At 60.0% G+C, this 26,563-nt stretch overlaps 5 protein-coding genes across 7 annotated transcripts in view; 3 read left to right on the top strand and 2 right to left on the bottom strand.

Annotated features, from left to right (window-relative positions):
• C2CD3 (C2 domain containing 3 centriole elongation regulator) overlaps positions 1–1,139 on the top strand; it is a 47,819-nt gene extending 46,680 nt beyond the window's left edge. Inside the window, exon 33 of the mRNA XM_086739776.1 lies at positions 509–1,139. Coding sequence (XP_086595902.1) covers positions 509–643 — 135 coding nt within the window. The 3' untranslated portion in view covers positions 644–1,139. The remainder of the gene's footprint in view (positions 1–508) is intronic.
• Positions 1,140–2,308: 1,169 nt separating this feature from the next.
• LOC147602416 (putative mitochondrial transporter UCP3) lies at positions 2,309–4,682 on the top strand. 2 transcript variants are annotated; one of them, XM_086739785.1, is made up of 7 exons: positions 2,409–2,552; positions 2,824–2,963; positions 3,052–3,262; positions 3,359–3,556; positions 3,749–3,850; positions 3,937–4,117; positions 4,199–4,682. In XM_086739785.1, the coding sequence occupies exons 2-7, from the start codon at positions 2,838–2,840 to the stop codon at positions 4,296–4,298; spliced, it is 918 nt and encodes a 305-aa protein (XP_086595911.1). In that variant the 5' UTR covers positions 2,409–2,552; positions 2,824–2,837; the 3' UTR covers positions 4,299–4,682. The 2 variants fall into 2 exon arrangements, with proteins under 2 accessions (XP_086595910.1, XP_086595911.1); XM_086739784.1 differs by lacking the exon at positions 4,199–4,682 and having other exon boundaries at positions 2,309–2,552; positions 3,937–4,121.
• Positions 4,683–5,751: 1,069 nt separating this feature from the next.
• DNAJB13 (DnaJ heat shock protein family (Hsp40) member B13) lies at positions 5,752–9,732 on the bottom strand. 2 transcript variants are annotated; one of them, XM_086739782.1, is made up of 8 exons: positions 9,663–9,732; positions 9,389–9,492; positions 8,500–8,661; positions 7,893–8,050; positions 7,178–7,291; positions 6,636–6,749; positions 6,482–6,558; positions 5,752–5,962 (listed from the first exon to the last, which is right to left on the bottom strand). In XM_086739782.1, the coding sequence occupies exons 1-8, from the start codon at positions 9,728–9,730 to the stop codon at positions 5,809–5,811; spliced, it is 951 nt and encodes a 316-aa protein (XP_086595908.1). In that variant the 5' UTR covers positions 9,731–9,732; the 3' UTR covers positions 5,752–5,808. The 2 variants fall into 2 exon arrangements, with proteins under 2 accessions (XP_086595908.1, XP_086595909.1); XM_086739783.1 differs by lacking the exon at positions 6,482–6,558.
• A 477-nt stretch (positions 9,733–10,209) lies between these two features.
• PAAF1 (proteasomal ATPase associated factor 1) lies at positions 10,210–24,417 on the bottom strand. Its single transcript, XM_086739780.1, has 12 exons — positions 24,314–24,417; positions 24,193–24,233; positions 20,132–20,235; positions 19,685–19,774; positions 16,580–16,678; positions 15,861–16,011; positions 13,768–13,962; positions 13,116–13,207; positions 12,156–12,271; positions 11,394–11,476; positions 10,895–10,977; positions 10,210–10,385 (listed from the first exon to the last, which is right to left on the bottom strand). Exons 1-12 carry the CDS (start codon positions 24,358–24,360, stop codon positions 10,308–10,310), a joined length of 1,179 nt encoding a protein of 392 aa, XP_086595906.1. The 5' UTR covers positions 24,361–24,417; the 3' UTR covers positions 10,210–10,307.
• Positions 24,395–25,970, top strand: COA4 (cytochrome c oxidase assembly factor 4 homolog). The gene is made up of 2 exons (XM_086739790.1): positions 24,395–24,521; positions 25,538–25,970. The coding sequence occupies exon 2, from the start codon at positions 25,550–25,552 to the stop codon at positions 25,814–25,816; it is 267 nt and encodes an 88-aa protein (XP_086595916.1). The 5' UTR covers positions 24,395–24,521; positions 25,538–25,549; the 3' UTR covers positions 25,817–25,970.
• Positions 25,971–26,563: the final 593 nt, after the last annotated feature.

Raw genomic sequence — 26,563 nt, 5'->3', positions numbered from 1 at the left:
GCACCCCCCAGTCCTTCTCCTCAGGGCTGTCCCCCAAGGGACAACACAGAGAGAGGATCTGTGACACCGGGGTTAGAGGCCGGTGAATACGCCAGTGAAATTCTTTTGGCTTCACGGAAGTCGGCGCCGGCCGAGGGTGGACGGTCACAGAGGGGGAGTTGGCTTGCCAGAGCAAATCCGCGTGGGTTGGACCTTTCTGGTTCTGGCCTTCAGCGTTTGCGGTCTGCAGCGCTGAGAATGAACGGCATTGCGATCACATGCTGTGTTGGGCAGGGAGATATTTCACCATCGTGGGGATATTTTTTTCCCAAACAATTGGACAAACAGGGTTTTTTCCCCAAACAGCTGCCTCTCGGCGCGTGGAACAGGAGAAGAGCCCCTCGGAGGAGCGCCGGTGGGACACATCACGAGGGGCTTTTCCTGCACGACCGCGTGGTTTGCCGCGATCCGCTGACGCGCGCGGGGCAGAGCCGGCCCCGCTCTGACCTCTTCTTCCCTCTCTCCGCAGAGCAGGAGCGGAGCTGTGCCGGGGGGCGTCCCGTACCGAAGGCCCAACCGGCCCAGGCCCACGGCCGAGCTTTCGGAAGAGGAAACCAAACGGATCGCCAGGATCTTCTCTGCTCGGCTGGCCAAGAAGGAGTAGCGCTGGCGAGCGGCTCCCCGCGCCCGCTGCTTCCTCAGCCACAGGAAGATTTCACGTGAAATTTCTCTAATTAACCTTTTTTTTTTGTTTTGTTTAAACACAAAAAGTTTTGAGGCAGCTCCTTTTTCTTCAGCTGAAGGACGCAGAACGTCAGGAGGTTGCCGTCGCTGCCGGCGGGCGCTGCGGACGGGGAGGGCAGAGGAGCTCCCTTCCCGGTGGATTTTCCAGCGTAGTCGGCGGGAAGCGTGATTTGCTGGTCCTAGAGGAACGCGTGTGCTTGTGTAAACACAGACCGGGGCCGCCGAGCTGCCGACCTGTGCACAAAAGGTGTTTATAGAACTCCAGAACTTTTATATTCTCAATAACTTTTATATTCTAAATTATTTTTGTACATTTTTATGTCGGGTACCTTTCAGATAACGGACTTGAACGCTGAATTATTTTTGTACTGCTCGCCGCTGTTTGTGTTTCAATAAAATTCCCCCCGTTTCTTGTCCTCTGGCGCGAAATGGCCCGCTGGCGGGTGGCGGGGCTGGCGTTAGCGCGTGGCGGGGGCTCCTTCCCCCAAAAGCCTCGGGTACCGGGCGGGAGAGGCTCTCGCAGAAACGCTTCCTGGAAGCCGGCGCGGCGTAAAGGTCGCCGCTTTGGAAAGCAACTGAACATCGGTGCGCGGAGCCAGGGCTCGGAGGAGCCGCCCGCCTCCCTCGCGCCGCGGCTGGCGGCCCCGTTCCCTGCCCTCGCCGGGTGAGGGTCGGGAGGCGAGCGTGCCAGGCGGCCGCGTACCGCGCGTCCCGCCGCGGGAACAGGAGTGATGCGCGGGTTTCCTTCTCCCGCGGCCGATGCCGGTGTCGCCCCGGTGCCGGCCGGCTGGGAACGCGGTGACAGAAGAGGTGACAGTGTTTATCCCGCGTTCTATCTTGGGCGCGGGATAAACAGCTTCCTCCTCTTGCATTTAGGTCAGCGGTGGAACGGGGCGCGCTCCGGCTGGGAAAACAAGATTGCAGCCAACGGGAGCGGGGCGTCGGTGCCGGACGAGCGCCCGCCTGGCGCCCAACGGACGGAGCAAAGGCGTCAAACCAGCGCGAAATCCCTCTCGCGCGCTCACGTTCTGCACGCCACCGTCCCTTCGGGGTTCGTCCCTGGGGCGGCAAACAGCTCAACGGGATAAACCGGTTGCGTTTTAAGGGAAGAGCGGAGGAAAAGGGGCGGTTTTTGAGCTGTCCCCCCACCCCCGGCCTCCAGCCCCGCACCCCGGCCCTCCCGCTGCAGCCCCGAAGGCCGGCGTGGTTTTCGCCGGACGCGGGAGGGATTCACCGCGGAGCCGCGCACGTGGCCCCTGCGGCGGCCCGCTCCACGTGCGTTCGGGCGGCACGTTACACCCCGCCGAGGGAATCCCGCCCGTAAACACGCGCAGCAGCTGCCCGGGCCGGGTTACGGCCGCGCGCTCGCTGCCAGGGACACGGGGGTCCGGCCTCTCCCGCGGCGGGGGAGCGCGGGGTGCCGCTCTGCCCCCGAACCGCTCGCTTTCAAAGCCTCGGGCAGCATTCCGTCCTTCCCACGGCGCGTCTGGGTCAAAAACCCAAATCACCCCCCATCCCTGACGTCCCAGTGGCCACCAAACGGGCAGGGTGACGTCGGTGGGTGCTGCTGGCCTGGGCAGGAGCCCCCCCACCCCCGTCTGAGCGTTTCGGAGGGGGGTGGGGGCTGAACCGCAGCCAACTGGTCACGGGTGTCGCCGGCTCAAATGCCACCGGGGAACGGGGTTTCGCTGTCACCGGATCCCCGCCGCCACCGGAATGTCCTCCCCGGGCGCTATATAAGGGGAAGGCAAGGCGCCGGCGCTCAGGACGATGGCTGCGCGGCGAGGGGCGTAAGGCCGGAGCTGCGACGCGGTGCCGAGGTCCCTACGGTGAGGACACGGGGACGCGGCCGCGGGCAGGTCACCACGGGGGAGGCGCTTTCACCGAGCACCCCGAATTTTTGCTGGGGTGGGAGCGGGCAGGGCGGGCTCTGGTGCAGCCCACGCCGGCCCCGTGCCTCGGTTTCCCGGGGGACGCAGGCGGATTTGGCTTTCGGGGTTGGTGCCACGTTGTCACCTCCGTCCCCGAACGGGACGCTTCCTTGAAGCCCCGTCCGACGCAGCGTCCTGTCCGCCCCACACCCCCCCCCTTTCCTTCCAGCCCCCTCTGCCACGATGGTGGGTCTGAAACCCCCCGAGGTGCCCCCGACGGCCACCGTGAAGTTCGTCAGCGCCGGAACGGCCGCCTGCGTCGCCGACCTCTGCACCTTCCCCCTGGACACCGCCAAAGTGCGCCTGCAGGTACGGCCCGAAACCCGCAGGCGGAGCGCGCACCCCGCACCCCGGCAGCGTTGCGGGGAGGGAGGGTGACGCAGCGGGCGTCCCGCAGATCCAGGGCGAAGTGCGGATCCCGCGGAGCAGCGGCGCGGTGGAGTATCGGGGCGTTTTGGGGACGCTGAGCACCATGGTGAGGACGGAGGGAGCGCGCAGCCTCTACCGGGGGCTGGCGGCCGGGCTGCAGCGCCAGATGAGCTTCGCCTCCATCCGCATCGGCCTCTACGACTCCGCCAAGCAGCTCTACACCCCCAAGGGCGCCGAGAGTGAGTGACCCCCCCACCAAAACGCACCCTCCGCTAAGCGCCCGCGCCCCGGGGTCCCCGCAGGAGCGGGGGTTACCCAGCGCCCGCCGTCTCCAGGCACGGGGTTGGCGGCGCGGTTGCTGGCGGGCTGCACCACGGGAGCGGTGGCGGTGACGTGCGCCCAGCCCACCGACGTGGTGAAGGTGCGGTTCCAGGCCAACGCGGCGCTGCCGGATTGCGCCCGTCGCTACAGCGGCACCGTGGACGCCTATCGCACCATCGCCAGGGAGGAGGGCGTCCGGGGGCTCTGGAAAGGTAGGGACGGGGACAAGGATGGGGATGGGATGGGGACAGGGATGGGTTGGGGATGGGAATGGGGATGGGATGGGATGGGATGGGAGATGATGGGATGGGACAGGGATGGGGACAGCGGAGCTGGTGCACCCATCCGGATGCTCCAGGAGGGGACGTGGCCGCCGTCCCCAACGCCACCACCCTCCCGCCCAGGGACGCTGCCCAACATCACCCGCAACGCCATCATCAACTGCGGGGAGCTCGTCACCTACGACCTCATTAAGGACGCGCTGCTGCGGGCGCAGCTGCTGACAGGTGAGGAGGGGGCGAGGCGGGGGGACGCGCAGCGGGGTGGCGTCCCCGTCCCCGCGCCCCTCACCCACCCGCGCTGCGCCCCGCAGACAACGTCCCCTGCCACTTCGCGGCCGCCTTCGGAGCGGGTTTCTGCGCCACGGTGGTGGCGTCGCCGGTGGACGTGGTGAAGACGCGGTACATGAACGCGGGCCCCGGGCAGTACCGGAACGCGCTCAGCTGCCTCCTGGCCCTGCTCATGCAGGACGGGCTCGCCGGCTTCTACAAGGGGTGAGTCGGGGGACGCGGCCCACCGCTGAGCGCCGCCGCGGCCCCGCTCTGTCCCCTGCGACGCCCTTTTTCCCGGCGCAGGTTTGTCCCCTCCTTCCTGCGCCTCGGCTCCTGGAACGTGGTGATGTTCATCTCCTACGAGCAGCTGCAGCGCGCCGCGGCCCGGCTGTCCCAGCCCTGACCCCCCGCCGTACCCCGGCCCCTCTCGTCAGCGTTGACGAGACACAGCAGTAAATTATATTAATTGGGGAAGCGGCGGGGGAGCAGCAACGCCGCACGCCCCCAGCCCGACGGGGAGCCCCCGCGAGGGACCGGCGAGACGGACGGAGGAACGCCGCCGGTTGCGGAGAAACGTGGGAAAGGGAGGTTTCTAGCGGGAGGCTGGGGAGGAATAAAAAACGGTTGCAGGGTTTTTCCAGCTGGGAAGAGCACGGCTTCCCGGCGGCAGCAGGAAGGAGGCGAGCGGTGTGGGCAGGTGGGACGGAGCGGAGGGTGGGGGAGGCGGCGATTCCTGTTTTTCCTTGCTGGCGCTTCCAATAAACCGCCCCTATGGGGTCTGATCGCAGCAGGGCTCCCGTGCTTTTTTTTGGGGGGGGCAGGGGGCCAGGTTGGGGCGGTGGTGTGCCGTCAGGGATCAGCGAGATTATTCCTGCGAGGAGGAATAACGGCAGCAAAGGCAGCCTGACCACAGCCACCCCCCAATCCCTGCAGCTGCAGACCCCCCCCGCACCCTCCCACATCCCCGGGGGCTGTGGCACCCCACGGGGGGCAGCTCCCCCCTCACCCCCCCACCCAGAGTGGCACGAGCCTGCGCGGTCGCCCCCAGGGATCCCAGCTGGGACGTATCCGGCCCATTTCCATCCCCAGCATCCCCCTCGGGGCTGTCCCCCTGAAATAATCCAGGCTCACAAACCTCAGCGCAGCTCCCGCCGGGCGGATAAGCTCCCCTGCCGCTCCGCCACCTTGCCTTCCTCCGCGGACACGGCGAAGATGAGGGACAGGAGCGCTGCTCCGGGGCGGTACGAGGGGCCGCGCCCCCGTCCTGCTCAAAAACGAGGGGCTGGAGGCTTCCTAGAAGGAGTGAGTAGGGATTTGCCGCCACCACCTGCCACCCTCTTCCAAAAACGCAGCCGCTTCTGGGGTGGAGGCACCACCGCGCCGGGACGGGACGTGCTGGCCCTGATCGTGGTGGCTCCGCGTCCTCGTTCCTGCAGCCGGGCTCCTGGAACGTCGTGATGTTCGTCACCTACGAGCAGCTGAAGCAAGGTCTGCTGGCCACGGGCGGGAGGTCTCCTCCCGAGCCCAGCGCCGCCGTCGCCACCTTCCCGGCACCGAAGCGGGGGTCGCATCTGCCAGCGCCGCAGCCAGGCTTCCGGGAAATCCCGTGGTCTTTTCCGCCCTGGTTTTGGTCTTTCCCTCACCGCCCTGCGCGCAGTCACCCCCAAACCGGCGCTGTTCCCCCCCCCCAAAATCCTCCATCACCCTCCGTGTCGTTGGGGTGCCGCTGCTGCTACAGAGAAGAGTCGGGAAAGCTTGACGGATGCGAATCCCCGGGGAAACGGCCCCAAGGGTGCTGCGTTTTAGGGTGATCCCGGGTTTTAGGGTGCTCGGTGCTGGGAACAACCTCCACCCAGTCATAGCGGCGGCCGCAGAGCTTTATTGGTGGGAGGAGAGCGGGAAGGTGGTCGTCCCTAGGACAGGAGCGCGCTTTTCAGGACCTTTTTCTTGTCCGGCGTCAGCTTCTTGGGAAAGCAGATGTTGAAATAGATGAGGAGGTCCCCCCTGCGCCGGGGGTCCCGCAGCAGCGGCATCCCCTCCCCCGGCACCACTTTGCAGTATTTGGGGCTGCAAAGCAAAAGGAGGGGCTGAGGGGAGCCGCGGGACCACCCCGCCACGGGGGCCACGGCGCCCAGCCCCGCTGCGTCCCCGCGCACGCTTCGGAGCGGGTTTGCTCCTCCAGCTTCAAGCGGCGGCCCACCCTCCCGTTCCCGGGCTCCTCGTCCCCCCGGCTGTACCACGCAGCCCCCATCTCACTCCTGCCCTCCGCCCACCCACGCCAAGCCCTCTCCCGGCCTCAAAACGGCCCCAAATTAGAAGAGAAGCCCATGGTGGGCATCCTCCTCCTCCTCCAAGATGGGACCCTTCAGCCCCAAAACCGCTGGAGAAGGATTTGAAGCCCCCCAGTAATTCAGGAAACGGGGACGCGCTTGGGAAGCGCCGAGGAGGACCAGGCCAGCGCTGAGGTTCCTCGCAAGCGCCCCTTCACCCCTCCTTGGCCACCAAGCTCTGCAGAAAGGTCCCATCCCACCGGCCAGGCCCCATCCCACCGGCCAGGCCCCCAGGGGTCTGTCCCGCGGCGCTTACTCCACGATGTCGTTGATGGGGATGCTCAGCAGCCTCCCGTCCAGCGTCCTCACATCCACCGTGCAGCCGACCAGCGCCTGCGGAGCGCGGAGCACGACCCCTTTGGAACCCCGGGAAGGTGGGGCCGGCTCCGTCCCCTGGCCTGGCTCTTTACCTTGCCCAGGGGAATGGTGGCGACGTAAGTCAGGTTGTCACCGGCTCTTTTAAACCTCGGGTGGAGCTTCTCTTGGACCACGAAGGTGATGTCAGCTGGGATGACGTTTGGGCCCTAAAATCAAGGGAAAAAAATAATAAGGATACCTGGAAAGGGCTTGGTGGAACACAAATTATCTTACACATGGAAAGGCGACGCAAATGCCTGTCCCTTTGCTGCTGAAGGGGAGAGGAGAGAAGCATTTTCGTCCTTTAAGAGAAAAAAAAAAAAAATAGTCTTTGATAAAAGACTCCTGCTAGGCCAAGGGAGAGCAGACAGGGTTTCGCAGGCAGGAAACTCCCTTTCGCTGATCAATTTTTACCGATCTTCAGGCAAATCCAGGCAGGAAGGGCCCCTTTGAGCGTTTCTGAGCACAGCGGCACTGAATCGCTCCGTTAGTCGCGCCGCCAACCGCCCCCGGCCCGCAGAAACGGGCAACCTGCAAAGAGCGCGCGGTCGGTCCCGAGGAAACCCGGCCCAGAACTTCACCCCTCGGTCGTTACCTGGTCTCCTTCCTTCTCAAAGGTGATCCTGGTGCCCTGCTTCCAGCCCGGCTGCACGTCGATCGTTAGGATCTTGTCTCTGACGGTGGTCGTTTTACCATCTTCGTTCATCACCTGGGGGGTGGGCGAGGTTAAAGAGCTGGGTGATAGAACCACAGAAGGGTTTGGGTGGGAAGGGACCTTCAAAGGCCACCCAGCCCAACCCCCCTGCCAGGAGCAGGGACATCTCCAACCACATCAGGTTGCTCAGAGCCCCGGCCAACCTGGCCTGGAATGTTTCCAGGGATGGGGCATCCACCGCCTCTCTGGGCAGCCTGGGACAGTGCCCCACCACCCTCATCCAGCTGCGTGGGAGCTGGTGGAGAACAGGGTGAGGACAACTTGTACTCCACAGCAAAGCGGCTGCGGGTACGAATGGGACCAGATGGAGCAGGAGAAACTCAGGGCTGGACCCAGGAGACGGGGACAGTAAGAGAAGAGATGCAGGTCACCGAGAGGACAAAGAAGACATTGCCTGGTGCGACAACGAAACCGTGAGAGCCCAGGAAACGCTGTGCTGCTTCTCCGCTCCCCTCCAAAATCAGCCCCCTGAGCAGGATCGGCCGTAAAGCTCCAGGCTCCACTGCCAGAATGTCCTGCACCAAGAGGAGGAGAGCCCAGCCCAAAATTCCCCACCCTAGTGAGCGCGTCCCCCCTTCAGCCCCACCACCCCTACCCTGCGGGTGATCTTAATCTTCTTGGTGCAGCCGAAGAACAGGTCTTCAAGGGAGAGGTAGATATCCCGCACGACCGGGGGGTCCTTCTTCAACGCTGCTCGTCCCCGCAGCCCTCCGAAGGGCAGGGTCAGCTCCGTGCCGTCCTCGGCGAAGAACTCTGCGTGAGCGAGCAGAAGGGGTCACCTCGCTTGGATCAGAGGTCTGGGGGGCGTCCCCCGGGGTCTCCTTATCGTGGAAGCTGAGCACCCCAAATTTGTCACCCAGAAACCTCCCTCTGCTTTTTGTAATCTTGCTCTCGTGTTTACAGCAGCCTTGCCAAACTGATCTCTCTTTTTTTGATGGAAATCCTCCAAAAAAAGGGTCCCAACAGCAGCTGGGGAGAGCTGAGAGCCTGAACACGCACCCCCAGGCCTCCCACCGACCCGGGACTGAGGGAAGTCAGGATTTAACCTCCAAGCACCGGGCACCAGCAGCACCAGAGGGGACCTGAGAGTGGCTGGGTGGGGAAATGTCCCTGTAAAGTCCCCGCTCCGAGGCGGCAGTGGCCACGGCACCGCAGCACCCACAGCCGGGGACCCGGGCACCCCCCGGAGCACCCCAACCTACCCGCGAAGGGGTTGTCTCCACCGAAGAACTCCTTGAAGACTTTGTCGGGGTTGTTGTGAAACACGTAGCCGACGGTCCAGGGGTTGTCCTCATCAAACTCCAAGGGGATGCCGCCTTTCAGACCTTCTTCTCCAAACTTGTCGTAGATGCCTCTCTTCATGGCTTAGGGAACAAGAAGTTGGGAGCGGTCACACTCTGCCACGGTTGGGGAGAGCCTCAGATCCAGGCTTTGCTTGGGCGGAGAATGGAGAGGGGGGGTCCCCCGCTGCTTTGAGAACAGCCAATTGGGGTGGAAAAGCAGGAACACGTGCCAGCAATGGGCCTGGCTGCGGGGCACGGAGCTGATGCCACCTCCCCGGGTGTGGGACCTGGGTCTGGGGTGCAGACCTCAGCACGCCGCTGGCCAGAGCGGAGACGCTTCACCCCCTGTCCAGTCCCTAACCTCTGTGGACAAGAACAGTCTCCCTACTTCACAGAAGGGTCTGGGTGGGAAGGGACCGTCCAAGCCCACCCAGCCCAACCCCCCCTGCCAGGAGCAGGGACATCTCCAACCACATCAGGTTGCTCAGAGCCCCGGCCAACCTGGCCTGGAATGTTTCCAGGGATGGGGCATCCACCGCCTCTCTGGGCAACCTGCACCACAGGTGTTCACCACCCTCAGTGTAAAAAAATTTTTCCTAATATCCAATCTGAATCTGCTCCCTCTATTTTGAAACCATGACCCCTCGTCCTGTCCCAGCAGGCCCTGCTGAAGAGTCTCTCCCCACCTTTCCTGCAGCCCCCTTTGGGCACTGGGAGCCGCTCTCAGCTCTCCCCGGAGCCTCCTCTTCTCCAGGCTGAGCAGCCCCAGCTCTCCCAGCCCGGCCTCGCAGCAGAGGCGAGTACTCACGGTCGCTGAGCACATCGTAAGCCTCCGCCAGGTCCCTGAACCTCTTCTCCGCCCAGGGCTCCTTGCATTTTAAGGGATGGTTCCTCAAGGCCAGGTTCCGATAGCTGCGAAGGGGAGAGCCAGGCCTCGCAGCCAGCCCCGGGCTGCCAGCACACCCCCAGCCCGGGCTGCTCCCAGGCCCCTTCCGCAGAGAAGGGCCGCCCCCCGCCCCCAACACCACCCTCCCGGCCCCCGCAGGCCGCGGGGGTCCCCCCGCAAGGCCGGAGCCCCTCACGCCTTCTTGATGTCGGCGTCCGAGGCGCCGCGGCCCAGCTCCAGCACGGCGTAGTAGTCCTGCCCCATCGCGGCCCCGTTGCTATGGACACCGAGCCGGAAGGGTGGGCGGGACTTCCTGTCTCCGCCGCGCGGGGCATGGCGGGAGCTGTAGTTCTCCCTGCGTACTTCCGGACTCGCCCATAGCCACCGCTCCTTTTATCTCTTGTGGGTTTTTTGGTTTTTTTTTGTTTTGTTTTTCTTTTTTAAACAAAAAATACGTTTTCTTGGAAACTTTCTTTGCCACACAGGTGTTATGAAAGCAGTTGCTTTATTTCCGTCCACACCATCACCTTCACGGCCCGCCTGCCCCTCCTCCCCAATTTATTTTTATTTTTTTCTTCCCCCTAGAAACAGCAGTTTTTCATCAGTGAAAAAAAAAAAAAAATTACACTCTAACACCTCAGAGGCGCTCTGCACATTAAAAACGATCAAAGCTGGGTTGTAGTAAGAAATATTACCCCTCATGGAAAACCTCCGTACAGAGCTTGGTCATCACAACAGCCTCCAAAACTCCTCTGTACACATCTCAAACGAACTGTACAGGAAAACAACCTTGGAAGAGCTATTTCCACACATCTCTCCACTGCTCAGCCGATCCAAACACTTAAAGCTCAGAAAGCTGGTATCTCCTCACGATCCCGTCTCTGCAGCAGGTGTAGATTTCCTTCTCCCAAGAAGCCACCTGAAAAAGGAGGGAAAAAAAAAAGAAATATTTAAGCACAGTATTTCCCAAGTGACAGTTAACAGTAAAATTCTCAGAGATCAGCCTTCCTTTTGGCCTTTTATAGAGGGAAGAGGAGGTGAGCAGCCCATTTTCTGGTCTCGAGTCACCAGGGGACAAGAGAAGACAGGCAGCACCGCGCAGCCTTTACCCCGGCGATCCTCCGAGCACAATTAATTCACTCTTTACAGAAACAGTCTGTCAGAGCTACTCCAACAGCTGAGCTTCTCCACTGTTCAGTATTGCTCCTGCACGGTGGAGATAACGCCACCGGACACCGCCAGAGGATTTGTTTATGCTAAATATTAAGATTATTCAGCTAGGAAAAAAAAAAAATAAGCTTAAAAGTCAACTGTGTGAAGGAACCTGATGTGCGGGCTGCCAAATCCCAAGATAAAGGCGGCTGCCTGCGACCCGGCATCACCTTTCCCTACACCCTTTTATCTCCGGCGTTACAACGCACTCCTTACCTTGTAGACAGGGTCGCAGTCAGCTTCTGTGAGATCGAGGACGTAATCGAGGTCTTGCTGAACGACGAAGCAGGTTCCATCACCTACACGAGCAGAAGAGGTACCAAGCAAGGAAGGAACGTCGGTCAGTTAGTGAAAAAAGCCACGCTTTTAATTGCAAGCAGCGCTAACGGGTCCATCAGAAACAACTGATCACGGAGTACGGAGCCCCCAGGCAGAGGGAAACGCGCTGTGAGGATGTCGCAGAGACGGAAAAAGGCTCTACCGGTCGAGATGCACCTTGGAGCTCTACTTTGGAGGAACAGGGGAAGCGCGGGGGAGAAATCACAAGGCAAAAAGCAACCATTGCTCCTACTACATCGCCTTTTTGCCACGGACACTGCCTTAGCCCTCTTCTACAAGCCAGCCAGCGCTTGTATGCAAGAGGACAACACCCAAAGAGCACAAAACTCAATTAAATTATAGAATTTCTACTGGCACAAAACAGCACTTGTCTTACCTTGGCTGGCAACAAATCCGTCTCGGTACGGGAGCAGGGAAAGCACCGGTGCTCCTGATCTGTGGATGACCTGGATCGGAGTGCTAGAAAAATGAGCAGAAACAAGGGATGAGCCCCCCTGCTCAGAGCTCGCCTCCGACGCTGCCGAAAACCAACTTAGAGCAGCTCCAGCCCCCAGAGACAGCTCGGCTCCAGTCCCGTGCTGGAGCGAGGATCGGGGGAAACGTTAGGATTCCGCAAAGACACGTAAGTCTCACCAGTGAAGGAGAGGAAGGGGCTGTGCTTTTGGCAAGAAGCCTGCTGCTAAGAAGTTTTCTGCTAAATCTATCTACATAGATTATATACAATCACACAGACATTCCTGTATAACATAATATGCACAGTATATGAACATAATTTTTATATATAAAAATATATCTTTTTTTTTTAAAAAAAACCCCAATAATCTGCAAGGTAAGGTATGCCAATAGCACCCTTGGTCACAGATCAAGGCTGAAAAGCTTCTCAGTGACTAAGGAACCTATGCAGAGCCTACAGTCTCTTAGGAGGCACTTTCCAGAGAACATTCATCACCTGATGATGAGCAGGAGTATCCTCCCCAGGAAAAAGAGCCGTCCACAGGACGTTCAGAAGCTCACGGTGGCGTGGCTGGGGCTGTATCCACCCTTTAGGAGGGGCAGTTTGCCAGCACCCTCAGTCTGGCTCTCTTTCCCATCCAAAAACCTAGTTGTTGTTTCAATGCTTGCAGCCCCAGGCACTCACCCGGCGTTTCTCACGTCCAGCTGGTAGATGTTCCCATCCTGAGTCCCCGCTAGGATATAGGTACTTGAGAGGAACGTGCAGCAGTTGAACGCGTCGGATCCCACGAAGAGGAACACCTGGGAATACGGGAACAAACGAAGGCGTCAGACACTCACATACAAGGACACCCAGGAGAAGGAAGCAAGAATTTATTTAGAAATTAGTTAACGAGCCATGGCTCAAACTGGCAAACCCAGAGCGAGGTTAATGTCCCCTCAGCTCTGCTCCAAGACGAGCAGAACAGCACTCCAGGATCAGTTTTGCCAAGTCAGCGAGGACAGTGCAATCAGTGAATGCTCCTGGGTCTCCTTTGGAGCTACAGGCGAACCAACGCAGAGCTCTAACTAATCTTCAGGACCCATGGAGCAGCAGGACCAGATCTGCGCTGCAGGTTCACAAAGGTAACTCCTTCCTCCCCGAGCCGCAGTCGTTACGCAGGCTGCGAGCTTTGTTGCAGGTGAGCCTTTGCCATCCCACTGACCAACCTTGGTCAGCAAGTCTGTTCCACCCAAATCTTCACTCGCCACAGGCAGTTCAACTCGCCCCATCGTCGGGAGTTCCACTGCCCAGGATGCTCCCGGTAAGATCTACCAACTCCGTTTTCCTTCACCGAGAGGAGGGAGATGGACCGGTAACCACTCAAGGTCCCCTTCACACTCTGAATTCAAACACCCACCAGAACAAACCGCGACTTCACACCTCGGCTGCATGAGACAGCCTGTAGTTCCCGCTTTCACAATGACATCTACTGGCCACTGTTTAAAGAGTCTTCTCCAAACCTGGGTTAAAGTCATGATACTCCTCAAACCCCTCACACAAGTCTAGCCAGGAGGAGGGAGAGAAAGCATCCCTTTATTGTACCAGGTTTTAATCTTTCCTCCACGGAATACACAAGGGGAGAACGCTCTTGAGACTCCTTACCGGCTGCCTGCTCTGCAGTCCCACTCCTTGAAGCTTCTTGTCTTCTCGAGCCAGCAGCAGGATTTTCCCTTCTGTCCCAATCTCACGATCACCTGACAAAAGGACAACAGTTAATTCCAGCAGTCGGTACGCAAAGAGTCTTGATGGTACCAAAACCTGACAGCTGGAATCAGGGTTCAGGGCTGCACCAGGGGAGGCGTCGGCTGAGATGGCGGTCAAACACTGGAACAGGATTTCCAGAGAGGTGCTCGCTGCCCCAAGCCTGTCGGTGTTTAAGAGGCATTTGGACAGGGCCCTTAACTTTTGGTCAGCCCTGAACTGGTCAGGCAGTTGGGCTACACAATCATTTTAGGTCCCTTCCAACTGAAGATACTCTATTCCACCCCTGCTGAACGTTTATAACAGCGTTTCTCCACATCCTAAGACACCAGACGCAGCAAGGCAGGCTAGTAATCAAAGAGACCCTGATCTTAATTACTTAAACTGCTTGATAAGGCTCAGTTCCTCCGCAGGACCGGAGTGCTCTGCTCTGGTGACCCCAGTTCCCTTCCCGAGGTGGTACAAGGACACCACACGCTCAGGATTGCTGGTGACAAACGTAAGCAGTTTGGGACAGGGGAACAAAGATGAATTTTAAGAGAAAGACCCTTACTAGGAGCTTTTTCAGGCGTGCCCAGGTTCAGCGAGTCGTCAGCAGCGCCCAAGGCAATGCCGTTGACGGGAGAGCCGCAGTCAGCGACGACACCCAGACAGGCGGATTTGCCACAGTCCCAGAGGCGGGCAGTGCCGTCTCTAGAGCAGGAAAGGACATTTCTTCCCCGATCCACAATGGCAGTGTCCAAAATTCCTGCATCAAAGCAAAAACCATGTTCAGGCAGACAGCACGAAAGGCAGACAAAGTATCTCATTTCCCAAGGCAAACGCAACTGCAAGCCCCGAGCCACCGTCCCCAGAGTGCCAGCAGTCACACACAGCCAAACTGTGTGGGGTGCAACGTGGGGTGGGGAGCCACAGCATCTACAGAGATTTTTGTGGAAGGCTGGAGCTCCCAGAAAACCATGCAGAGCAGGAGCCACCACCCAGCACCTCGCCTCAGACTGAGCTGATATGACAGCTGCTGCCGAGTTTCTACCTCCGAAATTTTCCTCTAACCTGGGCAGAAAACAGCCTGGCCCAGCGCTCTTAAAGTGCTGCCAAGTTCAGCGCTAGATAATCCCAGAAATTGTGTGGGGCAAGCAGCACCCACATTATCCAGTACAGCAGCATCAGAAGAGCAGTTTTTGGAGGTGCTAACATCCCCTGAATACCTCACCTCACTGTGGGATTTTGAGATCTGAAAAACGACGCAGTGGTTTTTTGGAAGGGAAAAGTCAGACGGTGAGAAGATCTAATTTATGCTTTCCCTACAGAAGCAGTCATTAAACGTGACAAGCTCAAATGACAGGAGAAGCCAAGCAAGCCAAAACCAACTGCAGCAGTTTGGGCGGGAGTTATAAGCAGTGACTAAAGTCAGCTTCAGAGTCATCGGGAGGCAGCCAGCGTCTTTCCAGCCAAAGCCCTGTCACGCTTTGTTTACAGGACATTTGCTGCAAAATATTTTGAATCCACACAAATAGATCACAGGAAAATAACGGCACGCTCGGTGCAAGATGAGTTTTTGAGTTAATCAAGTTTTGGCCAGCCAGCCACAGGGCTTCTTAAGCTTTTTGATGAAGCTTTGCTAATTTAGGGCAGGGTTTTGGGCATCTGATGCCACATCCACAACTCACTTGGACTTGCTCACCAGCACCCAAGCGTTCGAGTCGGCGTCCCTTAGGAAGCAACCACCTGCCCGTGAGAAGAGAGCTCCACTGGCCCCTGTGCTCTGGGCTGGGTGTAAACAGGGGGAAAATGGGAGCCTGCTTAAGCATTACGTATAAATCCACACTGAATGAGGGGTCCTGGAAACCAAATCTTCTTTCCGGAGATTAACAGAGGCTCTGTCCAGAAATTGCTTCGATCTCAGCTCTCAGGAGCCTTCCTGGCTAACTCATTTTCCATCCCTTGCAGTTCCTCTCTGGGACTAAGCATCAACTGGAAGAGTTCGCAGTGTGGATCCTGGACACAAGGAACAGCACCCAACTGGCCACACGAGGCGGCCAGTGAATCCTCTACGTGAGGACAGAGGGAGGGTGAAGAATTTGCTCTCATTTTCGGCAGCAAGACCATCAGCAGGGGCAGAGCTGAACATCTGCCCTCAGCACAAGGGTGAACGAGCTTATTCCAGCCCTTCTTAAGAAATAATCACTTAAGGATCCTCGCAGCTGCTCTCGCTGTGCCTTACTCACTTTCAACAGCTCGTGTCTTCAAGGCAGGTAACTGCCTGCCCGAGTTTTGCAAGCCCGTAATAAATTGCTATGTGCAAATAAAATAAATAAAAAAAAAAAGGGGCTGTGGAGCAACCGAAGGTGAGCAGGATGATCCCGGTGCAAGCAACAGGCTAATGGACTGCATGCTCCCTCTTTTTGCCTTAATTCATGAGGAAAATGTGGAAAATTAATGAAGAAAATGCAGTGAGAAGAAACTATTTCAGCTAATACTGCAACTACTGATCTTTTTATTTAAGTTCTGGGAGCTTGAAAAAAATATATTCTGGACATCTAATATAAATGCAGAGCACAAAGTGCAGCAGGCTGGGGACTGAACGTTAGCAAAATAATTATAGACACGGCAGATGAAGCATTTCAAAGGCTAAGCACTCCATACCTCCTTTGTGACCTTTAAATGTTACTACGCAACTGGCGTCTTCTGCTGACCAGATCTTTAGCTGGGCATCCATTCCCCCACTCAGAACCACGAGGCCCGATGGGAAAAACCTGCAACAATTCACATCATACACATGGCCTTCCAACAGCCTCTGGAAAAACAAAGAGCTACGTGCTAGTTCCGTCGTTATCACCCTCGCGCCGAGCAATTTTTGAGCTATGACACTGGAATTTGGTGTTCCCATGTGGGGATTAAGCTCAGATCCTCTGGGTTTGCGTTCCTGCAAGGCACTTGCCTGAATCTGAGCTAGTCAGAGAGCTAGCAGGTACAATTTGGGCCCCCCTCTGCCGTTTGAGCAGCTAATTACACAGCAAAGGGTACTACATCTGTTTCTATTAACAGGTTAAATGTCTTTATCCTCTGGTGAACAAGCAGCTGACAGGTCAAGCTCCACAAGAAGGCAGCTAAGCCATGATGTGGATAACCCACCAGGGCCAGGAGTCTTTTTTTCCTCATCTCTTCTCCACTGCAGAAGAAATTCAGTGCTTGTTCCACGCCACTTAGGAGCTGCCATGCCAAATTTAAACTAGCTTTTCGATCAAAAGCCAGATTCCTGCCAGCCCCAGACCACCGCGTGCGGATAGCCCGACCGAAGTCACAGCCGAGTGACTTCGGTAACGTCCCAGACAACGCCCAACATCAAAGCTGGAGGCTCTTACTCTTATTTCTCCATTTGCAGCCTGCCAGATTTTCATGGTCCCATCTGTGCTGGTAGACACGCCGAGCCCTCCGCCGCTGGAAATATCAAGACAGGTAATCTGCAGGAGGGTAAAAACACCAAACGTTAGCTTTGTAAGACCCCGTACGTAGGTATTTTTGCTCAAGAGCCTAAGTTTGTACTGGGGGAGACATGCTAAGGCCATCATTCAGCACTTTTTAGCTCCCCAAGACGTACTGCTAGACATTTAGAACACCAGAAAGAATTTCCACGCGCCTAGCTTAACAGCTAGAGCCTGATAAGTCTTCTAACATTTAATAGCGTTATACAAGGCAGTAAGTTTTACGAGCTATTAATTAAGCCTTTACGAAATCAAAAAACCAAGCAGATCCTGTACAGCAGGGTTTTTTTTTCTAGAGGACAAGGGCAGCATAAAAAGAAATTCTCCTCAGTTTATCCCTTTACACAGATTGCTGCGTTCCTCCTTCAGGAGCGAGCTGCGGGTGTGGGCTGACCCCGCAGGCAGGGCTCAGATTAGCTGGGTGACTGCAACCCGGCACGAAGCACCCCAGATTTCTTGCGGTCGCCACCAAAATTTACAGAGAAATTGTTATTCTCTGCCTGTGACTCTGCAGAGATCTGCAAAGCAGGGAGAAAAAGAAACGCTGAGTCAGAGACTGCACAGGCAGCAGTTGTATTTCAAGTTTACCCTGGCTGGATCAGAAATTTGGATTTTTCTAGCAGCTCCCGTACACAGATAAGAAGTTGAGCCAAGCTGTTCCGCAGCAGCTCGAGGTAACTGGCTGGCTTGAGAGCGCCTCAACTCACAAACCCAAGAGACATTGTTTGAGACGTTTACGAAACAACGACGCGGCCTAAATTTTCTGAAACGCTGACTCAAAACTAGCTCCTCACGCTGGCAGGCTAACTCCTTGCAGCCTGCCACGCTGAATTATCAACAACTGCCCGCTCTGCGTAAACACTGGGAGAGCTGAGCCCTTCGGAAGAGACGCTGAGTGCCAGGGCAGCCTCTCCCGCCATGCCAGACATCATCGCTGCCCAATCATTGCAGGTCCCTGAAACATTCTATTCTAAAATAATTTCAGATAACAGCTACTCTAGCTAGAACACAGCCACGGCAGCGGTGAAATCCACTGACAGAAGCGAGAAACGCAGATCCAGCACAAGAAGGGTTCCATCGCCGCTCTCATCCCTCGCCACCACGATGAAGCACAGGTTTCTCTTCCCTTGCACGGTCCGTCAGCGCGCTCGCAGGTCCCAGCCAGGACAGGCGTGTGAGGGACGAGGCTGCTCATCTTCACCCCAGGCTTCAGATTAGTTAGTTGTTCAGAAAAGAATTTGATTTCAAACAAGATCATTTTCAGCCTTAGCTAGCGGCCAGCCTGAAGAGACAGTTGGATTTTACCGCCGTGTTTCTGGGGAAACCCAAAGATACGAGTAAACTGAGGAACGTGGCCAAGAAAGAGGACAGCCAGAGGCCTGAGACTGAAGGATGATGCCTTCAGGCACCCTATTTCTGCCAGGGCTTCTCGGGACAGGAGATGCCACGCTTCAGTCACACGTTCTCCTATTCGAGCAAGAATCAGACCAAACTCCTCTCCTGAAAAAGCTCTGACAGCTCAAACCACGGCTAAGGTTAACAGGGTGCAGGGTCAATACCCAACCTCCACTTGAAAAATAAATTTGGGAACTGAAACAGGAATTAGAAGATGTAAATAAGAGCACAAGGCAACGGTTTAGCCGTTAAAACAGCCGTTTACTGGCTGGTAATGTGAGAACGACACCGGTAACGTGAGTGGCAAACCAATCTAAGGTAGTTTGCTCCCTAGTGTAAAAAAAAAAAAAAAAAAAACAAGAAATCCTGTGAAGGTCATTCAAGCAGGAGCAAAAAGCACCACTGACATCTGGCACCTCCCCAGATTTTCAGGCGGGATACGTTAACAGGCAAGGCCAGGCACGAGCGCCCAGCAGCGCGTTCGCTGAACGCTTGCGCCTGCATTTCCGTTTTGCGGTGCTCTGAACGTCGACGCCGTTTCTCGCGCAAACGGGCAGCTGGGGGCTCTTAAGCAGCACAAAGCTCCGAAGTGATTCACCTCTGCCTCCCCAGGCTCCGTCTCCCAGCAGAGCCCCGCTTCCTCTGAAAACAGCTGGTGAGACACGGAATTGCAGCTCGATTTACGCCCCTTGTGAGCTCCACTAATGGAGGCTGGCTTTTCGGCATGTCCAGCTGGGTTCAGCGCAACAATTTCCTCAATAAATCACGAGAGGAGCGTGCCGAAACACCTCCAGGAGCCTTCAGGGGAACCCCTTTAGGGCAGCGGGCTGCACGCCCCTCAGTTTCTCGGATCATTCCCACGTAGGGTTAAGCGTTCGGCGAAAGCGCAGGCTACCTTCCAGCAACGCCAAGTCACGCGCTTCTCTTCAGTGAGGAAACGAAATTTCAAGTCAGAGACAGCCCTCCTGTGTCACCGCTCAGCGAGGAGCTGCGCCCCCAGATCGACGGGAGTGCAACAAAAAAAAAAGAGATTATTCAGCAAAACAAACAGGATGCTTTTAAATAAATTAGGAGTTAACGCAATTTATTTATTTTTTAAGTACAAGCCGGGCCTTTCCGGCCTCTCAGCTCCCACCAGGTCAAGGCGAGTTTACGCAGCGTTCAACTCCCAGCCCCGCAAACAGAAATTCACACGGCAAATACCAAAGACAACTTCATCACAGGGGAGCAAAGAGCCGCCACACACCCGGCAGAGATTTGAACCGCTCGGAGCTGAAGAGCTGAGCGCCTGGAAACGCTTATTTTTACCTCGGTTTTTGACACACCAATTCACACATCTGGTTCCTTTGCGGGGGGGAATCTAGCACGAGCAGATCAAGAAATCAGTCTCAAGAATTCCACAGATTCTCTCCGAGCACTAAACTTAACCGCAATCCATTTTCCCAAGTTTCCATGATTTATCACCTAGCTCACACGCAACGTCACGCTGCAGGCCGCCCCTCGGAACGAGCACGCGACAGCCACAGACGCGTTGTGAACGTTTACGGTCCCTTCCAGTTATTTCCCCGCTCTCTTCGCAAGGTTACTTACGCTTTTCTGATGAATTCTAGAAAAAGTCGTGTAGGGGGCCAGGAACTTTGTGGACACGTTTTCGTGAGGACAAGAAATGAGAATGCTTTTCTAGAGGAGAAAAAGAATTAGAAGCGCCGTCAGTTGTATCGAAACACAGACGCTGCCAGGGCAGAAGTACGATCTGGGCCCAGCTGCGGTCTCTCACAGCCTGAAGATCGATGGAAGGCGCAGCGTTGGGCTCGTCTCCTTACGCCTCCTCAAAACGCAGGTCCTGCGCGGCAAGCGATGGCCGCTACGGCCTGGCCAGCCGTGACACGTAACCCCAGCCCAACTACGGGACGCTACGGAGCGGCTCCAGGGCACCGCGCGGGTGGGAGGCCCAGGATAACCGGATGGGACCGCGCAGGGGACTGGGGGGCAGCTTTAGGCTGCGATTGTGGCTGGTGTCAGAGCATCATCACGCACCTTGGTGACTTCCCCCACCACGAAGCCCTCGGAGGCAGCGATGTCGGGGACGCCCTCGGCGCTGAGCCCGCGGCGGGTCAGGCTGCCGTACAGGGTCGGCTTCCCTGCGGGGACAGCAGCCATCAGCTGGGCTGCCCCCCAGCCCCAGACCTCCCCGCTCCGCCCACCTTCCCCTCATCCTCCCCTAAACCACAGGGCTCCCTCAACCGCCCTCCCCCCTCCCTCAACCTCCCTCCCCCCTCCTAACCCACAGCCCCCCATAACCTCCCTCCCCCCCCCTAACCCACAGCCCCCCATAACCTCCCTCCCCCCTCCTAACCCACAGCCCCCCATAACCTCCCTCCCCCCTCCTAACCCACAGCCCCCCATAACCTCCCTCCCCCCTCCTAACCCACAGCCCCCCATAACCTCCCTCCCCCCTCCTAACCCACGGCCCCCCATAACCTCCCTCCCCCCCCAACCCACGGCCCCCCATAACCTCCCTCCCCCCTCCTAACCCACAGCCCCCCATAACCTCCCTCCCCCCTAACCCACGGCCCCCCATAACCTCCCTCCCCCCTAACCCACAGCCCCCCATAACCTCCCTCCCCCCTCCTAACCCACAGCCCCCCATAACCTCCCTCCCCCCCCAACCCACGGCCCCCCATAACCTCCCTCCCCCCTCCTAACCCACGGCCCCCCATAACCTCCCTCCCCCCTCCTAACCCACGGCCCCCCATAACCTCCCTCCCCCCTCCTAACCCACGGCCCCCCATAACCTCCCTCCCCCCTCCTAACCCACGGCCCCCCATAACCTCCCTCCCCCCTCCTAACCCACGGCCCCCCATAACCTCCCTCCCCCCTAACCCACGGCCCCCCATAACCTCCCTCCCCCCTCCTAACCCACGGCCCCCCATAACCTCCCTCCCCGCCCCTAACCCACAGCCCCCCATAACCTCCCTCCCCCCTCCTAACCCACGGCCCCCCATAACCTCCCTCCCCCCTCCTAACCCACGGCCCCCCATAACCTCCCTCCCCCCTCCTAACCCACGGCCCCCCATAACCTCCCTCCCCCCTCCTAACCCACGGCCCCCCATAACCTCCCTCCCCCCTCCTAACCCACGGCCCCCCATAACCTCCCTCCCCCCTCCTAACCCACGGCCCCCCATAACCTCCCTCCCCCCTCCTAACCCACAGCCCCCCATAACCTCCCTCCCCCCTAACCCACGGCCCCCCATAACCTCCCTCCCCCCTCCTAACCCACGGCCCCCCATAACCTCCCTCCCCCCTCCTAACCCACGGCCCCCCATAACCTCCCTCCCCCCTCCTAACCCACAGCCCCCCATAACCTCCCTCCCCCCTCCTAACCCACAGCCCCCCATAACCTCCCTCCCCCCTCCTAACCCACAGCCCCCCATAACCTCCCTCCCCCCTCCTAACCCACGGCCCCCCATAACCTCCCTCCCCCCTCCTAACCCACAGCCCCCCATAACCTCCCTCCCCCCTCCTAACCCACAGCCCCCCATAACCTCCCTCCCCCCCCTAACCCACAGCCCCCCATAACCTCCCTCCCCCCTCCTCACCCACAGACCCCCATAACCTCCCTCCCCCCTCCTCACCCACAGACCCCCATAACCTCCCTCCCCCCTCCTAACCCACGGCCCCCCATAACCTCCCTCCCCCCTCCTAACCCACGGCCCCCCATAACCTCCCTCCCCCCTCCTCACCCACAGACCCCCATAACCTCCCTCCCCCCCCTAACCCACAGCCCCCCATAACCTCCCTCCCCCCTCCTAACCCACAGCCCCCCCATAACCTCCCTCCCCCCTAACCCACAGCCCCCCATAACCTCCCTCCCCCCTAACCCACAGCCCCCCATAACCTCCCTCCCCCCTCCTAACCCACAGCCCCCCATAACCTCCCTCCCCCCTCCTAACCCACGGCCCCCCATAACCTCCCTCCCCCCTCCTAACCCACGGCCCCCCATAACCTCCCTCCCCCCTAACCCACAGCCCCCCATAACCTCCCTCCCCCCTCCTAACCCACAGCCCCCCATAACCTCCCTCCCCCCTAACCCACAGCCCCCCATAACCTCCCTCCCCCCTAACCCACGGCCCCCCATAACCTCCCTCCCCCCTCCTAACCCACGGCCCCCCATAACCTCCCTCCCCCCTCCTAACCCACGGCCCCCCATAACCTCCCTCCCCCCCCTAACCCACAGCCCCCCATAACCTCCCTCCCCCCCCTAACCCACACCCCCCATAACCTCCCTCCCCCCTCCTAACCCACACCCCCCATAACCTCCCTCCCCCCTCCTAACCCACGGCCCCCCATAACCTCCCTCCCCCCTCCTAACCCACACCCCCCATAACCTCCCTCCCCCCTCCTAACCCACGGCCCCCCATAACCTCCCTCCCCCCTCCTAACCCACGGCCCCCCATAACCTCCCTCCCCCCTCCTAACCCACAGCCCCCCATAACCTCCCTCCCCCCCCTAACCCACGGCCCCCCATAGCCTCCCTCCCCCCCCTAACCCACGGCCCCCCATAGCCTCCCTCCCCCCTCCTAACCCACAGCCCCCCATAACCTCCCTCCCCCCTAACCCACGGCCCCCCATAACCTCCCTCCCCCCCCTAACCCACGGCCCCCCATAGCCTCCCTCCCCCCTCCTAACCCACAGCCCCCCATAACCTCCCTCCCCCCTCCTAACCCACAGCCCCCCCATAACCTCCCTCCCCCCTAACCCACAGCCCCCCATAACCTCCCTCCCCCCTCCTAACCCACAGCCCCCCATAACCTCCCTCCCCCCTCCTAACCCACAGCCCCCCATAACCTCCCTCCCCCCTCCTAACCCACAGCCCCCCCATAACCTCCCTCCCCCCTAACCCACAGCCCCCCATAACCTCCCTCCCCCCTCCTAACCCACAGCCCCCCATAACCTCCCTCCCCCCTCCTAACCCACAGCCCCCCATAACCTCCCTCCCCCCTAACCCACAGCCCCCCATAACCTCCCTCCCCCCTAACCCACAGCCCCCCATAACCTCCCTCCCCCCTCCTAACCCACAGCCCCCCATAACCTCCCTCCCCCCTCCTAACCCACGGCCCCCCATAACCTCCCTCCCCCCCCTAACCCACACCCCCCATAACCTCCCTCCCCCCTAACCCACGGCCCCCCATAACCTCCCTCCCCCCTCCTAACCCACGGCCCCCCATAACCTCCCTCCCCCCCCTAACCCACAGCCCCCCATAACCTCCCTCCCCCCTCCTAACCCACAGCCCCCCATAACCTCCCTCCCCCCCCTAACCCACAGCCCCCCATAACCTCCCTCCCCCCCCTAACCCACACCCCCCATAACCTCCCTCCCCCCTCCTAACCCACAGCCCCCCATAACCTCCCTCCCCCCTCCTAACCCACGGCCCCCCATAACCTCCCTCCCCCCTCCTAACCCACAGCCCCCCATAACCTCCCTCCCCCCTCCTAACCCACAGCCCCCCATAACCTCCCTCCCCCTCCTAACCCCCCCAGCCCCCCCATAACCTCCCTCCCCCCTCCTAACCCACAGCCCCCCATAACCTCCCTCCCCCCTAACCCACGGCCCCCCATAACCTCCCTCCCCCCTCCTAACCCACGGCCCCCCATAACCTCCCTCCCCCCTCCTAACCCACGGCCCCCCATAACCTCCCTCCCCCCTCCTAACCCACAGCCCCCCATAACCTCCCTCCCCCCTCCTAACCCCCCCAGCCCCCCCATAACCTCCCTCCCCCCTCCTAACCCACAGCCCCCCATAACCTCCCTCCCCCCTCCTAACCCACAGCCCCCCATAACCTCCCTCCCCCCTCCTAACCCACAGCCCCCCATAACCTCCCTCCCCCCTCCTAACCCACAGCCCCCCATAACCTCCCTCCCCCCTCCTAACCCACAGCCCCCCATAACCTCCCTCCCCCCTCTAACCCACAGCCCCCCATAACCTCCCTCCCCCCTCCTAACCCACAGCCCCCCATAACCTCCCTCCCCCCTCCCAACCCCCCCAGCCGCCCTCATCCCGCCCCGCCCGAGGCCTGCTCGGGCCTCTCAGCACCCACCATGGCTCCGGCAGCTCAGCCAGGCCTCGCCCTCGTCCCTCCTGCGGAGAAAAAGCGCGGCGGTGAGCGCGGGGCAGGGGAGCGGGGCCAGGCGGAGGGGACCGGGACGGACCGCGCTCACCTCAGCGCCTGGCTCCAGTCGCTCTGGATGCGCAGCGTCGCCGCCATCTTGCCCGGTGCTCCCTCTTCCGCCTCCTTCCTTCCCGTCAGCCCCCGCGAGGCGGAAGCGGAAGAGCTTCCTCCAATGAACGAGCAGCTCCCGCCGCCCCGCCCCGGCCGTGCCCGTTCCGACGCCAGCCTTAAAGGGGCCGCGCTGCGCTGCTGGCCTGGTACGGGGGGGGCGCTGAGGGGCTGCGTGCGGATCAGGAGGGCGTGGAGGGTGCGGGGCACCCATGGGTGGTGCTGAGATGCGTGGGGGGAGGCGCTGAGCGCCCATGGGAGGGGCGTGGAGGGCGCTGGGCCTCCACTGTGGGGGATGGGGAGCCATGGAGGGGGGGAGGGGTGGGCAGGCAGGGGTTCAGGGGGGCGCTGGGCACCCGTGGGTGGGGGCGGGGTGCGTGGGGGAGCTGCTGGGCACCCCTGGGGGGGTGCATGAGGGTGCTGGGCACCCGTGGTGGGGTGGGCAGGTGTGGGTGGGGGAGCACCCATGGGTGGGGGTCGGGCCCACGGGGGGTGCTGGGCACCCGTGGGGGGGTGGGCAGGTGTGGGTGGGGGAGCACCCATGGGTGGGGGTCGGGCCCACGGGGGGTGCTGGGCACCCCTGGGGGGGTTTGCAGGTGTGGGTGGGGGAGCACCCATGGGTGGGGGTCGGGCCCACGGGGGGTGCTGGGCACCCCTGGGGGGGTGGGCAGGTGTGGGTCGGGGAGCACCCATGGGTGGGGGTCGGGCCCATGGGGGGTGCTGGGCACCCCTGGGGGGGTGGGCAGGTGTGGGTGGGGGAGCACCCATGGGTGGGGGTCGGGCCCATGGGGGGTGCTGGGCACCCGTGGGGGGGTGGGCAGGTGTGGGTGGGGGAGCACCCATGGGTGGGGGTCGGGCCCATGGGGGGTGCTGGGCACCCGTGGGGGGGTGGGCAGGTGTGGGTGGGGGAGCACCCATGGGTGGGGGTCGGGCCCACGGGGGGTGCTGGGCACCCACGGAGGCGCGGGAGGGGGCGCAGAGAGCGCCGAGCATCCATGGAGGGGTGGGGGGCTTGCTGAGCTCCTCCTGGGGTGCACGGGGCGTACGGGGGCACCCACGGGGGCACGGAGGGTGCTGGGCACCCTGGGGTGCCCCCCAAAAAAGGGGTCAGTGACCCAAGGAGGGGGGGGAAGGCAACGCCCTGACGCCCGCCACCTCTCCCCAGCCCGGCTCAGCGATGGCGAGGCCCGGACACGCCTGGAACCGTCCGCCGTCGAAGGAAGACGAGGAGGCCGAGGACCCGCTGGACGCCATGATCGCGCGGACGGGCTGCGCGGCGCGGCACCGCGAGCTGCAGGAGTGCATGGCGGCGCGGCGGGACTGGCGGCACTGCCAGCCCCAGGTCCGGGCTTTCGGCGAGTGCATGGCGCGGCGGCGGCGCGGCGAGGAGCCGCGGCAGGCAGCCGGTTCACGCCAAGCCCACCCGTCGCCCGCCGGGGACTGAAAGCACCGGGGGGTCCCGCTCCGGTTATCGGCACCCCAGGAACGGGGCGGCTGCGCCATTTCACCCTTTTTTTGTGTTATTTTTTTTAATCAAGCGGGTGGCTGTGCCGTTAAATCCGCGGTACGTTGTTGAGAAATTAAATCCAGTGGCATTAGCTCGTCTCCATCTGCGCTGCCGGGGATAACCGGGAGCTCGCAGGGGATGCTTGTGGGGTCAGGTGGGAATTTCCAGCCCAAAACGTCCCCAAACTGGGACCGTTCACGGCACCCAGGCTGGATGCAACAGCCCTGCTGGGGATTTGCGCTCCGTGTCCTTCCCTGCGCGTTCCCAGAGGTTTTCCCAGCAGCGGCAGCCCACGGGACCGGAGTTTGGTGGGGATTTATCTCCCAGGAAGGCCCCGGAGCATTAGGGACAGGAGAAGAAAGGTGCTCTCACGGGTGGGGGACTCGTTTGGACACCACCACCTAGAAATGAGCTATGAAAAAGAAAATAAAATCCCTTTTTGTGGGCTGGAACGGGAGTGAATATCCGGCAAGCCCTGAGCAGCCCCAGGTTTGGGGGAAGAGTGCCAAGGAGTTATTTTCCCTCTTTTAAAGAGTTGGTGCTTAGAAAGGGCGAAAAAAAAACCCAAATAAACCAGTTTTGGGGCAGGAACAGAACCTCCTCTTAGCATCCATCAAAGCAGGGCTCAAATGTGGTTCTAACAAACTTCTTGAAATGAGAGTCAGCTCCAGCCTAAATAAAACC

Source organism: Chlamydotis macqueenii, chromosome 1 (assembly GCF_036417535.1).
Source record: "Chlamydotis macqueenii isolate bChlMac1 chromosome 1, bChlMac1.mat, whole genome shotgun sequence".
Classification (NCBI taxonomy): Eukaryota; Metazoa; Chordata; class Aves; order Otidiformes; family Otididae; genus Chlamydotis; species Chlamydotis macqueenii.
The sequence above is the reverse complement of the archived record's forward strand: the minus strand, read 5'-3'. Positions and strand labels throughout refer to the sequence as shown.

Coding starts and splice junctions, on each gene's coding strand:
- PAAF1 (XM_086739780.1), bottom strand. CDS start 24,360: ATGGCGGCGACGCTGCGCATCCAGAGCGACTGGAGCCAGGCGCTGAG. Junction 24,234..24,313: donor GACTGGAGCCAGGCGCTGAG/GTGAGCGCGGTC, acceptor TTTTCTCCGCAG/GAGGGACGAGGGCGAGGCCT. Junction 13,208..13,767: donor CACGCCTGAAAAAGCTCCTA/GTAAGGGTCTTT, acceptor TCCTTTTGTCAG/GTGATCGTGAGATTGGGACA.
- COA4 (XM_086739790.1), top strand. CDS start 25,550: ATGGCGAGGCCCGGACACGCCTGGAACCGTCCGCCGTCGAAGGAAGAC.
- LOC147602416 (XM_086739785.1), top strand. CDS start 2,838: ATGGTGGGTCTGAAACCCCCCGAGGTGCCCCCGACGGCCACCGTGAAG. Junction 2,964..3,051: donor CCGCCAAAGTGCGCCTGCAG/GTACGGCCCGAA, acceptor GGCGTCCCGCAG/ATCCAGGGCGAAGTGCGGAT. Junction 3,851..3,936: donor GCGGGCGCAGCTGCTGACAG/GTGAGGAGGGGG, acceptor TGCGCCCCGCAG/ACAACGTCCCCTGCCACTTC.
- DNAJB13 (XM_086739782.1), bottom strand. CDS start 9,730: ATGGGGCAGGACTACTACGCCGTGCTGGAGCTGGGCCGCGGCGCCTCG. Junction 7,292..7,892: donor AGATTAAGATCACCCGCAGG/GTAGGGGTGGTG, acceptor CCCACCCCCCAG/GTGATGAACGAAGATGGTAA. Junction 6,559..6,635: donor CCACCATTCCCCTGGGCAAG/GTAAAGAGCCAG, acceptor CGCGCTCCGCAG/GCGCTGGTCGGCTGCACGGT.